General features: G+C 40.4%; 1 protein-coding gene across 6 annotated transcripts in view; it reads right to left on the bottom strand.

Annotated features, from left to right (window-relative positions):
• Positions 1-18,204, bottom strand: part of Satb1 (SATB homeobox 1) — a 96,917-nt gene that overhangs the window by 37,468 nt on the left and 41,245 nt on the right. For all 6 annotated transcript variants that reach the window (XM_029471561.2, XM_085832619.1, XM_085832620.1 and 3 more), the window contains exons 6-8: positions 11,982-12,093; positions 9,096-9,550; positions 1,477-1,689 (exon numbers count right to left, since the gene is read on the bottom strand). In XM_029471561.2, coding sequence (XP_029327421.2) covers positions 1,477-1,689; positions 9,096-9,550; positions 11,982-12,093 — 780 coding nt within the window. The remainder of the gene's footprint in view (positions 1-1,476; positions 1,690-9,095; positions 9,551-11,981; positions 12,094-18,204) is intronic.

The raw sequence follows: 18,204 nt of genomic DNA, 5'->3' as shown, positions 1-18,204 counted from the left end.
AGTAATTGGGGCAGATTAAAAAGAGAACCTGTTCCATACTTAAATTCATATTGTTATTAGGAACAGAATTTAAACAACTCAGAACAAGAAAGGGTAAGGCCAAGCTAGTGGACCTGGGTATAGAAACACCTTCCGAATGGCAACTATGAGAAGAAAGGGTATGCTAACCCTGAGAGCTTTATATTTCTTTATATAATCACCTATACAAGTCATATACATGTATAGAGCTCCTAACTCTGTATTTAGGAACTCTTTTATCGACAAGGTTACCAATCTAATCCAGTAGCTATGTGTAGGCAGGCAGGCGATGTATGAACACAGAGACCCTTCTCTCTTGCAGAACAGCATTATCTTATCACAGCCTGCTCCTATAGACATTAAGGCAGATTGATTTTCATTAAAAATATGGATTTTAGAAATAATTACTTTAGAACATTATGTCAACAGTTCAAGACCTTCGACAAATAGCTGAAAAGTGTGTCTGGTCCTCGGTTAGGAAGCTCCTGTGACAGCGTCATTTCTTACCACTGAATGGGCTTTTCCTATACTTCTGTACTCAGAATACATGGACTTTTTGTTTATTATTGATGGAATGAAATAATAATCAACAAATGGTTGAATTATGGCATTATACTGCACAAATACTCTGATTCTGTGTTCTGTATTCAACTTTTTAAAGAGCTTTAAAAGCTATTTTAGCTTTATAGGTTGGCTGTACTTGCCAAAAAACTAAATATGGAAGAAAATATATTTGCTGGTGGATTTTAGGTGTAATTTATCAAACTTTCACCTAACAGTTTGCACTGAAAATTTATTTCTTGACTTTTCATAGTAGTTATAAGGATATTTTTAAATTTTGCTTTAAAATAATAATACACAACAAAGTTACCTAGCAGGTAGATTCTTCTATCCTTCCTAGAAAATAGAAGAATTTGAAGAAATAGAAAATGTGCCCATTTCTGGGAATATGGATAGAATTCTTTATCGGTCCCATTTAAAGCTGCCTTCAAGGATTGTATTAAACTTAATTATGAAAGATTACAAGCGAGATGATATGTAATTGGTACCAGCTGCAGTCCGTATTGGAAAGCATAAATATAAATGAAATTACTTATTTATTTTTTATTTACTATTCAAACAGCAGTCTTCAAACTAGTGACATTAACCAGGCCTTATTATTTCTGTTCTGCAGTGTCTAGGTACCTCTGTAATAACAGCAGTGGAGGTACGCACACTGCTTCTTCAACCCTCAGGAACCTAAAGACTTAGAGCAACACAGTCAGTCTTCTTTTCTCTATCTAATTAGGAGTGGACTGTGCTCCATCAGAATTAGTGATCTGGGATGAAATTCTCAAGCAAATCTACAGAAGTTTTAAACATCTGTATCTATTTATCCAATTTCTTGCTGAGAGTCATCATTACGGTTTTTGTGTTTTAGGGCAGAAGAAAGAACTCTTAAGGAAGAGGTGGCTGCACCTGGGGAGGGCGGCTGGGTGGTGTGCTCAGCAGCGGGGCAGGACCCATGGCCGAGGCTGCGTTCAAGCTCCTTTCCCTCTCGTCCTGGTATATCCGGTCTCTTTCGGCTTCCGGCAACTGTAAGAAATTCTGCATAGCCCGAAGGTTTACCAGCAGAGACTGGGATGCAGTCTTGGGGTCCTCTTCCTTTCGGAGGATTTCAGAAAGCAATCCCTGTAGGGGAAGAAAGACACCGGGTGAGGTTCCGGATAGCCCCTGCCTTTGCCTCACCCTTTAGAAAGTGAGCAGTCAGAGGCTTTGAGTCTGTATAGGAATATATTAGCTACAACTGAAGTAGCAGAGAAGAGAGCCTCAATTGTATCCTTGCTTTTACTTAGCATCTGCTTTACATATAGCAGAAACTGAACCGGCCTAATTGGTCTCATTCCTTTGAGTAGCTTAACTTGCTGTGAAATCTTTCACTGAGAGATGGTCGAGAGAAGTTAAGAGTAAGTAAAATCCCCGTACGTAGCACAACAGCATCGAACTGTATAGTTCTCAAGCTTCCAGACAAAGGCACGGGGCAACCCAGCAGCTCACCATGTTAATGCACAAGGCCATTTCTAGGGGGATGAGCCAAACATTTGAGGAAGATAACAGAAAACAAGCTGCAGCACAATGAAGACCACTCAAACTTTTGTTTATATAGATGATATTTTGTCATTCCTTAATTTTCATCTTACAAAGTGTCACAGGTAGTCATTAGTTTGCTGTTTAAAGGGAAATGGACTGCCGTGGGAAACTGTAAAACTTTCTACGCTATACCGATAGGTAACAGGTTGGAAACTTCGCACTTCAGAAACCACAGATCACACCTGAAATAATTAACCACTCTTCCACACTGTAAAAATCTATCCCAGAATTTGACGTATTGAAAAGAGTATCAGCAAACTAAAAGTCACTATTAGCAACAGCAGAAACTTACAAACTTCTAGAAACTTCTCTTAAGGTGTTTTTCTTCCCTCAATAACTCAGTATTAAAATACGTTTGTTTTTCTCTGGGGGGGGGGATTTATTATTTAAATGGGTGATTTCCTTCCGATGTATCTGAAGAGTATGAAGTCCAAGAACAGCAAAGGCTGCGCTGTCTCCAGGTTAATAAGACTTAGAAGCTATCTTCAATCTGTAGCCTGCTTTCTTTACTTAGACATATTATCATAGTATAGTTACACCAGTTATCGTTATAGTAGTCGAATTACATCCAGATTTTGCATAATTTGAAATCTACCTCTACCCAGACCCTAAAGAAATGGTCAAAAAAATGTATATTTGAGTGAGAGAAGGTAAAATAGACTCCCCAAAGTTTTAACTCTTGGAGATCCTTCAATTTCTCATCAGTGCATCATGTTGCCTGATACAATGATACAGTACTTATTACAGATAAGAGAACACTGTCCCTTTAAAATACATCATTTGATTTATAAGCTGCTTCTTAAGGAGGGAAGAAATGTCCACTAAGCTCTGGGGAACTGAGTTAGTCACAAATAAATCTCACAGTTGGTCTACTGCAACCAAAGCCTGGATTGATGTCTGGACTTTCATAAGAAATGTTCCTTAAGAATTGAGGCATTTGTTCTTTTGGCCTGAGACTAACTAGTAACTGCCACTGTGTCTACTGACAACCAAAGATCCTGTCAACTGACCTCAGATTCAAACAGGCAGCCAATCATCCCGCTCTTTAACCTGTACTAGGACAACTGATTAGACTATTTCTGATGTGTCTTATGAAAATAAACAAGACACGTCACACAGAAAGTCTATGCCACTGTTCCCACAAAATCTTATATACTTAAAAAATGGACAAACAAAAATTCCTTGAAGACAAGGCATGATACCATGCCTGTAGTTCCAGCACCAAGAAGGCTGAAACCATAACATCATGCTTTTGAGGCCAGCCTGACTACACAGTAAGACCTAGTCTCAAAAACATACATACATACATACATACATACACACATACATACATACATACATGGAACAGACAAAAACATGGCTGGTAAAGCAATATATAGCAATTGCATAGGAATACATATAATATAGAAAATGTTATGAAATCCTCAAGGATAATAGTATAGTTAATTTTGACTTTCTAACTCAATGCCTTATGCTTAAAAGTTGTTTATAAGTACTAAAGCAATTATGTGTATATAGACTACAGAGATGAAAAAGGGAACACTAGAATACATTGAAATGGCCATTATCAGCTAAGACTACTGTTACTAAAGAACCAAGGCCATGGGCTCTTCCAGCCAAGGCACTCCGTAGTAGCTTGGCTCTGTGAAATGCCAATCTGCACAATGTTACTAACTAGTCAGTAAATTAGAAAACAAATCAGGGCAAAAGATACCCTATAAATATTTAGGATGTGATATTTAATTTTTTTTTGTACATCAGAGCACTTGATATTAGACATCTAACAATCTCAAAATGACAAAGTAACTATTTTACATATGTCTATTAAGAATGTCCCACAGCCGGGCGTGGTGGCGCACGCCTTTAATCCCAGCACTCGGGAGGCAGAGGCAGGCGGATTTCTGAGTTCGTGGCCAGCCTGGTCTACAAAGTGAGTGCCAGGACAGCCAGGGCTACACAGAGAAACCCTGTCTCGAAAAACCAAAAAAAAAAAAAAAAAAAATGTCCCACAGCAGAAGTATAGTGAGAAAGTCAAACCCGTTAGAAACAAAACAAAACAAAACACAGAAACATTTTCCTTTAAGTCTTGTTAACAGAAGACTCACCAGGGGTGTGGCTCAGCCAGAAGACACCATTACTTGGGTGAGAATCTGAAGTCAGCAAACCTTCCCATTTAAGCAGAGAAGTGTTGCCTCTGCGGGGCCCTTTCCCCAAATGTAACCATAGCTTTGAGTGAAGGCATGTGTTCTGCCTGGAGTGTGCCAAGACAGTGTTCCCAACCCCAGACATTCAAGGAGCTCCATAGCAGCCAGTGGAGACAGACAGACAACCTACTGTTTCAGACACTCTACTGTTTCACAAATTTTTTTTTTCTTTTTGGCCCAGAGCTTTCAATGAGGGGAGTGCCCCCTGGTGGAAATGCCTGAAAAATATTGTTAGAAATCATATGATTTAGTGTTAATTTTTAAAAATGACTTAAGAGCAATGTAGGATAATCTGGATGCAAATGGCAGCTGTTAGGATGCAGGCACTAGAGTGAAAGTCTGGGTCCTGTTCCAGTTGTAGTTCGAACGGCTGATGAATTCAGTGTCTATGTGGTCCCTTTTCCCATGTGATATAGGTCAAATATAGTGCAGTCTTGCCAGGGAAGGTTAAGGTCATTAGTATTAATTTCTCATGACTGACTGATCCAGGCATCATTACCAACAATCTAGTATACTAAAGAAACAGTACGTAAAGACCACACACCCTGTCACATTACAGTACCAGCTGAGGTACCCAATTAAAGTACAGCCAATCTGTGTCCCATAGGTGCTTCAATAAAGTCACCGAACTAAATTAGGTAAAATTAGTAATCTTGTTTCTAAAAAGAAGTGAAACAAAAGACGTGCATGTTAGGAAGGGGGTTCCCAACACGTCACAAATATTATTCTCACTAGAAATAAGAATCTGGAGTTCACTGGGTGGTCAGATCGTACAATAATTAGATTTGTGTTGTATGTATGAAAACATCAAATTATTCTTCTCTGTCATTACTTAGTGGCTAAGGGAGAGCCCTGATTTTTTTCAATTAAAGACTACATTTACTGATAAATTCCTAAACCTTTCTTTTTTTACATTCCGACAAGGAGTTACACAAGTTATTACAAGTAAAATTCATTACTGATTGCAAAAGAAAGAAAACCTCCAATAAATATTATCAGTCCTTCCAAAGGCTCATTATAAATTCTTTAAAACAGCAGATAAGTTAAAGGGACGGCCAATCTGAACAAAAAGCCTGTCTGGCCTCCAGTTTGTCTCCTCTTTGAACATAATCACTGATTAAAATAGATTTTATCAGCTCTGTGGAACTTCAAAGCTCTTAGGGAAAAAAAAAAAAAAAGATTTCAGGAACCCTCCCTCCTAAAGAGAAAGAGAGAATATTCTCCAGGCTGCTGGCCTGTTTGGTGAGTTCTTGATCATGTGTCCAGGTGAAGACTATTTTCAAACTCCACCTGCTCGTGGCCTCACGCCAAGCAAGTTGTAAGTAGATGCATTCATCTCTGTCCCTTGGTAGGCTCATCAAGAGCTGTCACACCAGATAATGGTACCTTTTTACCTATTATCCAACTGTGACATGGATAGTGGACTTTTCTTAAATTACACTGAAGAATGATAGGAAGACAGTAGTGATTTCTGTTATACTTAAAGCAGGTGAATTTCTTTCTCTACACCACATAATTCACAGAACTCAAATTCAATAAAACATTACAAGATGGTCCATTACTGTTATCAGTTTTGAATAATCCATCTTAATTCTTTATTTTACTGGAAAATAAAGTGTGCCAAAGGCAGAAGGGAGAGGAAAGAGGTGGGGGAAGCCACTGTGCCGGATCAGAGTTAATCTCTGGGTTTTATTTAAAATTTTAAGGAAATACATCTTCTTGTATCACAGCCTTTAAATGACAGTATCAGAGAAAGGTGAATTTAAAACTGTTAAGTTTTGAAGCACCGGCGTTCACTTCCGGCCATAGATTTCCATTAAAGAGATATCACGTAGACAGAACTGAATGGATGCATATGCTAAAAGCTACTATCTTCAGTAGAGATTAAATAACATATGCCTATCATTCAGAAAGGGAGGATTCCTTTAAACAAGTCATTATATAAATTTCACCTTAACTTTTCAGAAATGGTAGGCTTTCTGTTCAGCATTGTGACAGTCTTGGGGGGGATTATGGTTTAGTCTGGGAAGCCCTATTAAGATGATGTGGAGAGGCTCCAGAGCTAAAACAGGAAATCCAGGATTTTTAAAGTTGTCAATGACTAAACCAATTCTCCATTCCTAACCGTGCCACCTACTACACCAATGTTTTACCGCACCCTGCGCAGAGTGTAGGGCCTCTCCCTACCCGTATCGGAACTTTGCCTTTTTTTACCCACAGTTTTTAACAGAACTGTTTGAACCCGGCCGGGTTGCAAGGGAGCTGCAGGGAGAGCACACCGACTTGAGATGTGCAGTCCAACTGCAGAGCTCTCTCGCTACATATGCATCAGCATGTGTATTTTCGTACTGCACGCTCACACCCTACTCTCACTCTGCACCTGCTTTTATTGAAATGCATACACTCTGAAATAAACACACTACATGCATTCATATGAATGTATAATCACTGAACTAAATGCAGCTGCGTGTGGGCGCGTGCGTGTGATTTTTTTTTTTTAAAGTATGACCACTGAAAGATACATACATGCTTGTGCGTGCAAAAGCTGGCTCTCGATAAACATTTGAATATCCACAGGAAACAATTCATATTAAAAAAAAATCCAAACAAGGCTCTTTCCACTGAAAAATACCAATCATCAATACATAAAGGTTTAAAATTAAACCTATTTATCGATAAGCCCAGGGTTCCAAATAATTTTGTTTTGTTTTGTTTTTTTTCAAAATTGCCCATTTAAAAAGTGTTATCTGGATGAAATTATACCATGTTGTCAATGCTCAGAAGAATAAACTCACTGCTCTTCATATAAACCACAGAGAGCCACCTTTTTAAAGGTGCTAATTCACATGAAAAGAGAATTGGCCACTTAGTGTAATACATCCTACAGAGAGCCACAAATGTTCTATGTAAGAACCAAAGACAGTCAGCATTTCACTGTCACAGCTAGAACCTGTGCTGACCCCACCCCTACATTCTAGACACCCAGGGGCCATACCGTTGGTGCTTTAGTATACATACAAGCATTTGCTCAATTGTTCAAGGGCTTATCAGTAAATCTACAATCTGTGTCTGTGTCAAGGCTGTCTTTGTCTGAAGGCTTTTAATTGAATTCAACAAACATTATCTGACTTTATTGTAGAATCCAGTTTGGGCCCCAGTACTAAGCATTAGTAGTAATTACTGTATTTGCAAAATAAAGAACGCTACAGGAAATCAGAATTTCTAGACAGTGACTTTTGATTTGCTGATTTTTTTTAAATTATTGCCCCCCCCCAAGGGAATTAAAGGGTCATATTAACCTTACTAGCTAATAATAAATACAGGTTTAAAGCTGTAAAAACATGGGTCTTGGTAAAAAATGATACAAAGTTTTAACCTAAGCCATAACCGGGTATAAAAGCCATCCTTCTAAAATCAGAATAATGAGGAACAGAAAAGCAGCTGGGGGAACCGGGAGGAAGGAAGGACTGGGAAGGCCTCACCAGGCCTTTGGAACCTAAAGCCAGTCGGGACCAGCCAAATAAGAGCCACAGCGGGCACTCACCAAGGCTCAGGAACTCTGCGAACAAGGAATTCATACTGCATTATTTTTGTACCAAGAATTATTCTTATAATTGTGTAATAAGCAAAATAACTTTAAAGATGACAAAGAGTTAAGCAAAGAACAAACAAAAAACAAAACGAACGAAAGAAAGAAAATAAAAACAAGAAAACTGAAAGGACATTATGTCCTCCAAGTTAAATGTTCTTATTGTCCTGTGGCTTGGCTAAAAATAAACACCATCTACATTATATTAGCATCTAAACATATACAAAATTATAAACACTAAAGATAAAAGACACTACTCTTGCAGAGATTATGTCTCACAGGAATTTGGCCCAGGAGAGAAAAGGTGTAAACAGGGAGGGGCATTTGTTGGCCTCTAGGAGAAATCTAAATTGAATATTCATCTCACGCCTACAGGCCAACCAAGCATGGTTTGTAGGATAGATAGGAGTGCAATACAACGAAGCCACACCCACCCATCCACTGTCCAGTGCTTAGAGGTCTACAGTGTGATAAGAAAGTTTATGGCTTTCAAATATTTACTATGCAGATTTAATTAAAAAAGGAAGGAAGGAAAGAAGAGAGGGAGAAAGAAGGAAGAAAAGAAAAAAAAAATCCTGGGACTCTGGAAAAAGGGGGCACCAGCAGGAGAGGATGTGAGGAGTGTGATCGATCCACACAACATGCCGTGAGAAACCGCACTTTGTACAATGCATATAACTCTACTACAAAAATGGGGGAAAACAAAGGAATGAGGTATGGAAGAACGTGAATAAATCATGGGTGAAGGAAGACAAGCTAAGAAATGGCGGCAGAGAACTAAATGCTGGAAATCACTAGTAAGCTGTATAGTTTCAAAACAGAAGTTGAAGAACGTCAACAAAGCACGTTATTGTATTTAAGTTGATATGAACAGAAACATGGAAAAGGACACCGGACGGGCTACACACGTCTTTACCATCCATCATATGGCTTACTGTTCTACAGGATGAGGACAGACAATGTCAGTAGTTTGCCCCTGAAAGTGGAGCGGCATAGGGAAAGAACAGACTGGATTTGGGCACCACAGCAACAGGCAATGTGATCCCATGTTAAAGGAAGTTAAGCAAGGGAATAAACACAAACACCAGCATGGACAGGGTTCAGGAGCAAAGCAAGGGAGGGAGGAGAGAGGCAGAACAAGGAACACAACTGACCTGAGTTCGGTTAAAAGCCACGCGTGCAAATACTGCCTGTGATATTCCGGCTCGTTTCAGTTCATCCCGCACCCACTGGTAGATTTCAGAAGAGACCTCCGTGTTCGTGGAAACTTGCTGCTCCAAAGGCTTGTTCATAGACCTACTGACAGGGGGAGGGTGGTTCAAGTACTGTTGGTTTAAGGACTGCTGGGCTAAGAGTCTGTTCACTGCATACTGCTGGTTCAGCAACTGAGCCATCACCAGCTGTTGGTTGACCAGCTGAGGACTGATCGGTGTTGACACAAGCCCAGGGTGCAGGTTCGGAAGAGGGGTCCGGACAGAGGGCTGACTGCCGTGGGAGAGCTGCGCAGGGGATGGAGGCTGCTCAGCCGTGTTTCCCGGGACAGGCTGCTGGCCAAAATTGACGTGGTTGGCACCTTGTTGGGATAGTTCAGACAGACTATCCATCTCAACTAAGTAGACAAAAAGAAGAATCAAGGTCAGACAGCAATGAAGAAAATTTCTGATCATTGCTAATTTACAAACCTATAAAGAAGACAGCAGGCAAAGGGCATACTGAAGGGTAAGACGCCAAGGTCCAGCGTCTCACTTACAGTAACGTCATGGCTGGTTTTCTCAACAGACAACTGAACACACACTGCGTGCAGGACAACATTGCAGATCTTGTTTTGAAATGTGGCTTAGAGTTAAGGCAGTGGTTCTCAACCTGTGGGTTGAGACTCCTCCGGCAAATTTCTATCTCCAAAAATACTTACATTGGAATTCATAACAGTAGTAAACTTACAGTTATGAAGTAGCAACAGGAATAATTTTATGGTTGGGGGTCACCATGTCCTGAGGAACTGTATTAAAGGGTCACACCATTAGGAAGGTTGAAAACCACTGATTTAAGGCATAAAATCTACTGTCTACACACTTTTTGGTTTTTTATGTTTGCTTTAGGGTCAAACTATTACTGGCTTTCAGTTCTAAGCAAGAGAGGGCTCAAAAGCAATGGTTGCTTCTTTTAAGATGGCCTTAAATATACTGCTTGCTGAATGGCAACTAGAAACCATGAGCTAAACTAAAAGCAAATAAACCATGATTACAAAAAAAAAAAAAAAAAAAAAAAAACTAGTGAGAAAATTACAAGTTCTTCCTTATTATCTTAACTCTAGCAATCCAGAGAAAAGGAGGAAGCAGGCTATCTGATAGGGTGTAATGAGATGGGCGGAAGAGCTGGCTGCCGTGCTTGGCATTATAGGTGGCCTGCTCATTTAAGGCAATCACAGGCACTAAGGAGATCAGCAAATACTTGTAGGGACCAAGCAAACACATACTCGAGTAGAGCAAGCCAGCACACCCAGTGTGGCTGAAGCTTGAGTGCTTTTCATAGAAGCTGTGGTTCTTAGCATCTCTCACAGATGCTAAGGAAGGGCAAAGAGCTGTTCTGGTACAATGGTGGCACTGTCACGATTCTGCAATTTATTCCCACCTACCCGGGATGAATGCTTCTCCCCTGGCTAGAACACTTGTGTGGATTGGCTGGGAGTCAGCTCTAAGTGTGTCAAACGCTTTTGCTGCTACACAGAAGAGACTAGAGGGAGGCTGAGACCAGAGTGTAATATAAATAGGTAAGCCTTTTCAGATGTCCACACTTTCCATAGATAAGCTCTATTTGGCTTTTATTCATCGTTTCTCTTTTCATTAAAGATGCAGATTTTATCATCAGAGGAACTGGTCATACTGCTATACTCAATGCTATATGCAAAATATAACTAAGAATGGCAAGAAACCTTTAATTTCTACCAGTGATATCAGCCCAAGTGGGCCATTCGCATGGAACAGTAATTCAAGCAATTATTCCAAAAATTGATGTATTGTCTTCATTACGGCCCTAAGCTATAAAAGGCAAAGAATCCGTTTAGGTAGATGGATGGCTTTTCTTCAAATATTAAAAGCTAAAACATGCTCAAAATTCTTTACCCCTAAGTCTTCAGGAAAAGTCATTATTGCTACTATTAAGTGAATGTAACGGTGATAAACAAAGATTTACAATAGGGCATAACGCTTTGTATATGAGACGCCCCGGTCCTGTTTTATTTTAAGATGTAGTATCTAGAAGTGTATGAAAGAGGAAGGTATATTAACCGTAGCCATAGTGTGTGCTCCTGTGAGCTCTAACAGATCCACAACAGAGAACATGCCAGACTCTAAATGCTCCGCCACAGCACACAATTGTGACCCGTCGTTTTATACCTCGGCTCATCTTGATGCTGCCTAACAATGTTGACCTAATGCTGTGTGTGCAGAGAGGGTGCTAGACTAGAACTGAAAGTTCAGAAATGAAAGTGCTGGTTCTATTCCAGCTAGCAAGCTCCTACCTACGGGGTCTGGAGCTATAAAAACCACTCCATCTCAATGGTGGAAACCAAACTGTCTTTAGCGAGTCGAATGCAGTTAAATATTGTTTGAAAGCTGGTGTGAAAACAGGCTCTTCCTCTTTTTTGCAAACAAAAGCAAAAATCCTTAAGCATGATTATCTCTGTGAGAAATCACAGCCGGTATTAGTTATTCAAGGCCTGGTTAGGTCTTCACTGAGATGTTACAAAATGACAGCTCTCCTCACGCCTCGATTTCCTGCATGTCTGACAACCGAGTCAGTGTAGCTGATTTAAACACAAACATTTATTGAATTTAATTATCTCATTATACTCATACCCACTCCCCCACCCCCAAAGAAACATTCTAAATTGATCTCTAATTGGGCAATCAAAAGATCTGGCTTTCGATGTGACTTTGATAAACCCCCAAATGACATGCAATGGTATGTTGCCACTGCAAAAGGATGGGCTTTTTTCTCTTTTCTTTCTTTCTTTCTTTCTTTTTTTTTTTTTTGCTTACCCATCATATCCTTTGTCTTCTTGAAATGTTTGTACCACCTTCCAAATTCTTGACATTTTGCTGCTGAGACATTTGCATAGTACGTGCTGTTCACAATGGAGGAGATCATGCTCTGTGTGGAAAGGGGAGAATATGTGTTGATAACACACCATGGCACACGTGGGGAGCCCACAACTTCAGCCGTGGGAACAGTGCCTGCCTTTTAGGTTTCTAAGTCAAATGGTAGCAAAGCTTAAGCTTCTTAGAATTCATTAAGTCCACCATCAAATGCTTATTTAAGTCACAAGCAGCAGCTCCCATACACTCTCTGCTCTTGCACCCTCTGACAATCTCCGCCCACGCCTCCTAGTGCTCACAAATGCGCACCTGTCTGAGTCAGTCCAAGTCCAAGTCCAAGAAGGTGACGTCATGATTGAAATGTATACAAGTTTCTACCATTGCAGCACAGTGGCTGGACTCCACATGTTTGCTATTCAAAGCACAGGCCAGGCCCCAGAGCCATGGACATTGCCTGGAAGCTTGCATGACATCCAGTTCCGAGCCCTATCTCTGACCTCCCTGTCAGCACCTGCACCTCACCAACACTCCTCAGGGCAGCCAGGCATGGTCAAGTAGGAAAACTGATTTTTTTTATATTTTCATGCTCAATGTTTAGATTACAGCTGCTGGTGAGTTAGGAGGCCTCAGGGGTCACACTTAGGAAGCAACTTTTACAAGGGGTTGCCTCAGATCTTCAGAGTTGATTGTGGGCTTTATCTAGTAAGGCTTGAATTGAGACTTTCAAGTGACCAGAAAATATCTAACTATATGCATTTTGTGCTAATTAACATTTTAAGAGTTCCATTCCCCCAAAAGAAAAGAAAGAAAAAAGAAAACAAGAAAATGTCTATTTGTTATTTTTCTCTTGCTAAAAAAAAAAAAAAAAAACAAGCAAGCCGTGAAGAGCTGCACATATGGAGCTCGCCTATAATTCCAGCACTAGGGAGGGAGAGGCAGGCAGATCTCTGAGGTCTAGGGCACCTCATTTATGTTATGAGACTCAAACAAACAAAAAGGCATTGAAAACAGCCAGCCATTTGATAAGTACAAATGAAGACAATAATGCTAAGGTATCATTAAGAGAAGGTTTAAAATAAAAAAAACACAACCACACTTTCAATAAACAACATCATTTTTCCCAGATAATTTTGGTTATAGTAATTGCTGTTACTTAATTCTTGGTTCACCCACAGTCTCTAGTAGCTAAATTAACTCCCTATTGAGTCTTAGAAGACTGAAGCACCAAGCCTCCTGGTCCTGTGAGTAGAAACTTAAGAGCTTAAATTTCAGACTGGCTGGTCTACAGGGAAACAGCTTACAGAAGACTCCATTGTCAGGAGGCAGTGAACAACCAGAAAAGCCAGTTTGGGGACAAGAATATTTTTATATCATTATCTTCTTTAAGCTACTTCAAATGTAAAGCTCTTTGGGCTATTATTAACTCTGACATCCATCATCGGTGTTAATTCTGTAGCACACACACACATTCCTGGAATGTGTAAGTTTGGGGATCCTCTCAAGACCTGGAAGTGATGGGTAAGCTAGAGTTGCATTATTCATGCAAAACACAGCGATCTCTCCACTGAGGCCCTGGGATTGTCCCCCACACTTCCTACTTTATAGTCATTACACTTTATTTCTCTAAAAAGACATTCTTAATGTGCTCTCGAAGCCCTGCCATTAATCCAATAGCTTGCAATTTCGCTAAGAGCCTCCCACAGTCCACGGTGCAAAAAGACACTTAGCAAGTTGCCAAGACCAGAGCCAGGACTACCTGATCCAGTTAGCAATCCACACCTTCCATCAGAGTTACTCTACTGTAATAATGGATCAATGTGAGGCTCTAACACAACTATGGAGGTCACTGAGAGAGAATGGTGATTTCACAGATGGAGGACAGTTGATGGTCCTCCACTTAGGCCCAATTTCTAAAAAACAAAGAATTATTATCACCCTGTACCTAGACATTCTAATCCTTTGCTGTGTTAATATAACACAGCATAGGAGTTCATACTTTTAGAAACTTACAGACTTCCTCAATTGTACAGAGGTTTTCGATAAGTAGCCAGTCTGGTTTGCCCTCCTTGGTTCTACAGATTCCATTTGCTGGTTGATGCAACTGGCTGGTATGGAGGACAGAATCTCTGCCCAAGAAGTCTGCTACCTACTAGGATGTCCTACATCATTTCAATATACTGTGACTCTCTGCGCCAATGGTGTGGAGGAAGGAGAGCTTGCAAAATGAGTGGAAACATTCTGAAGTCCTTCATTAAAATTAAAGCTCATATATAAAAGTGCTGTGCAGTTTGTTATTATCCATATACAGAAACATATTCATATGTGGTCCTGTCACCATGGCTTCCCCTGCCCCTGCTTAACCCTAAATCTGTAGGCTATTGCCTAAAGGGATCTTACCGTTTGCTAGAGTACCCTCTTCCTGTACTTCACTACTTCTTCCTTGGACTTTTGTAACATAGATCCGCCAAAAATGCTTTCAATAGGGTCACTGAGATGGCAGAGCAGAAAAAAGCGCCTGCTAAACTTGATTTGCTGAGCTCAATCCTCAGGAATTAGAAGTAGAAAACTGACTTCCATACATCATCCTTTGAGCTTCTCACACAGCCTCTAGCACACAAACATGTTGACACACACGTACATACACACACACACACACACATACTCATGCAACACCCAAAGAAATCAAGATGCTTCAAATAACAGAAGAGTAGCATATATAATTTTCAAAATGATGTCTGTGTGAGTACATGTGTGTGTGTGTATGTGTAAACCAGAGGTTAATATCAGATCTCTTCCTTAGTCACACTCCACCATATTTTCAGAAACAAGTCTCTTAGTCACAAGGATCCTCCTGTCCCACATTGTCACTACTGGAATTCTAAGCAGCTATGCAAGGCTCTTTATGTATGTGCTGGGGATCCATTTTAAGTCTTCATGCATGTGCCACCAGCTCATGACCAACTGAGACATCTCCTTGTCTCCACAGAAATATCTCTTTAGGAAAACTGAAGGATGCTCTAATTAAATGGAGTGGCAGGTATGGTCAAGGGCCGACATGGGCAAATAACAAAGAGACGCCTTCCCCTTTGTTTCCGACAGCTCAGCTCAGTGAAGCTGGGATGATCTCACAACTACTGGAAGACTCGCTCAACTCCTCAGACCTGGAAATAGTTCCAGGCTCTTGCATCTCTGTCTGGGAGCTGCTCATCCTTCAGGCTCTACTGTGGCTTAGATTCTGCCAGGCCTGCCTTCCTTCCTTCCCACATACAAGCAGCCAAAGCCACTGTGGCTAGCACTTCCTACACTGAGCATTTCTTCTAAACTGATCTCGCCACAAGGTTGAGCACACCTATAGAGAGTTAGAAGAACCACAGAAAGGAAGAACTCCTTTGGGTCACTGGGGCATCCTCCTTCCCGTTGCCCTTCTGGGTCAAAGGCAACAGCATCACTGTGAAGTGAACTTATAAATCCCAATTTCCTAGCTTTGAGAGCCTTTGTTCATTAATTAGCAAGAGATCCCTCTCCAGGTTTTTCAAAATCAACCCTGCAGATGTCTCCAAAGAGGCTGCTGGTCGTTCCTGCTTTGCTCCCTTGGTGTCTATTTATATGAGCACTTTGAAAGACTCAACTTGTGTGGCAAGTTTTCTAATCAGTTGGTGGCCAGTAGGTGTAAGAACATTAACATTCTGGGAGTCAATTAATCCAAGTGACTAAACTCCTGTGCTAGAAATTCCCGAGTTCAAACGCTGCCACGGGGCACACTAACCTAATCCCAGGCCTCTGATCCCAGTGTTGGGAGATACAATTTAAAAGTTGGCAGAAATTGGCCGTAGGTCTCCTAACCCCAGTGTGACACAATATTCTCCTCCTAGGAGCCAAGTTGTAAGCTTTTCTAAGATCCATAAAGCACATGTCTACTCCCTATGAGGAGCTTGGCTCTTTCTGAGTCTGCTAAAGTTCCGATCTGCGAGAATGCCGTCTTCCCAGAAACCCCAGCCCTCTAGAAGGGTACCATCTGCCACAGGCTGAGCCTCCTTTTCAGCCAAATACATTATTTATAACCTTTCTAATTGTGAAAAGGTAAGGGTGGAATTTTTCTAAAGCCTGACTTACATATTGTTGGAACATTCTGAACCTTTGCTCGAAAATCTGCAGGTCTCTCAATGTGGAAAACAGAAAAAAAAAAAAAAAAAAAAAAAAGCAAGGAACTGGTTGAGGTTACGTAATTTCCCCAAATGTTAGCTTCTTCCAAGCCCCTGCTAGGAAATGACACAGGCAGTAGTGTATATGTATAATGCAGCACTGGAAAAAATGAAGGAAGGTGGGTTTATGATTCAGCTTGGTCACTTTAGTGGCCAACAGGAATGGTTTGCGAGAGAAAGTGCAGCCTTACTCAAGAACAAGGTTGTCAACCCGGGAAGGGCCAGTGATCTGATTACTGTTCAAATTGCTTTGTTGTGCCTTTAACAACCCCCCTCAAAAAAAGAAGAAGAAAAAAAACCACCCCAAAACAATGCTAATCAGGTTATTCAATCATTTAAACCAAAACTGTTCATGCTTTTCTGCCAAATCAACCAACCACAGCAAAATCTGTTATCTCTGATTGCTCAGCTTCCAGTCAAAAAAAACCCAGTTAACCCCCACTATTCCAAAAGTTTTCCAAAATCCACAGAAGCAAGGCTAGCAGGGCAGGAGGAGGAGGAGGAGGCCAGGCCCCTTTTAAAGGGGTAAACGGCTGCTCAGCTTCCGCATTTGCATACGACAATACACTCCTAGACGCCAGGCAGCCAGCAGCTCCCTGGTGTTTCTGAGCTCTCCATGTTGGCCTTCTGCTTCTGGGGCTTTTCAAACAGGGACTGAGCTGTCTGGGTCCTAACTTGCTTGGGACTTAGGTCTGGGCTAACTGAGGTGGAGGAGAGAGAGAGACAGCATCTACAAAATGGTGGCTCGCCCATGTTGAAAGCTTACAGGCTCCTTCAGCAGAGAGGGCAAGGGCTACCACATCTTATTTACACAATTATCTAAATACGATTAAACAGCTGATGGACAAATATTAAACTGGAAAATGTATAGTCATTTCAGCTTAATGTAATCCTCTTTCTGTAAACACCCAAGATGATTTTTTTTTCCAACCAGAACAGTCCTGACATCTCATAAGCCTAAGGGTGAATAGCAAGAGATTGTTTTTGATAGTTATAAATATTCAAAAGACATGCGGACCATCTGCTTTCATAATACAGGTAAAGCAAGACTGAAATGGTGGCTGCTGTATAAAAATGATTCTTTTAACAAAGTCTTCCTCTCCTCGAAACTATAAAGACAGATGTCAAAAACTGTTTACACAGAGCAATCAGGAGCGTGTAAAATGTAATATCCCTTTTACACACAGTGCTTGCTAAAGAGGTTTTTTTTTTTTTTTCTTTTTCTTCCCATCTGTGTGTTGCAACACATTTCTACAAGTTAAAAACATTTTTTTTTTCAAACAGAGATCTCATGAATACCCAAAAACATGCGATCTGGTTTCTGAATGCTAATTAATTTCAACTAAGGAATCAGAGTATCTTTTTCGTGTAGGAAGGAATATATGTTTTCAATTGGAAAACTCCAGAGAGATAACAAGGGAAATAATCTCACATAGGTTTGATTCTGTGAGGCCAATCTCATGGCTATATCTCACCTGCAAGGTATCTGTTCTGCTGGCTAATGTCTTTGTCATAAAGTTGAAAATAATTGTTTTCTGAAAGAAATACCTACACATGGAAGATATACAAAAGCAAAACCAAAAACATGACTCTTGATTCTCCTCTACTATGAATGCTGTGGGAAACTCAAGAGTTATTTTCAGAGCTAGAACACGAATTTTGACATGCCCTTTTTATTAATGGTAAGGAGGGAGTAAATATCTTTTAGTAATTTTTCAATAAAATGAATGTTTTTTTCTGAACTGCTGAAGTACCAAATCTTTGCTATTTTCTTTCTTTCTTTCTTTCTTTCTTTCTTTCTTTCTTTCTTTCTTTCTTTCCTTTCTTTCTTTTTTTCTTTCTTTCTTTCTTTCTTTCTTTCTCTTCCTTCCTTCCTTCCTTCCTTCCTTCCTTCCTTCCTTCCTTCCTTCCTTCCTTCCTTCCTTTGAGAAGCACAATTTATTTCCCAGGTTTGTGTCCTTACG

The sequence above is a fragment of the Mus caroli genome, unplaced genomic scaffold (assembly GCF_978045245.1).
Source record: "Mus caroli unplaced genomic scaffold, Mus_caroli_1 scaffold_18, whole genome shotgun sequence".
In the NCBI taxonomy this organism is placed as follows: Eukaryota; Metazoa; Chordata; class Mammalia; order Rodentia; family Muridae; genus Mus; species Mus caroli.
Note: the sequence above shows the minus strand (reverse complement) of the source record. Positions and strands in the feature narration are given on the sequence as shown.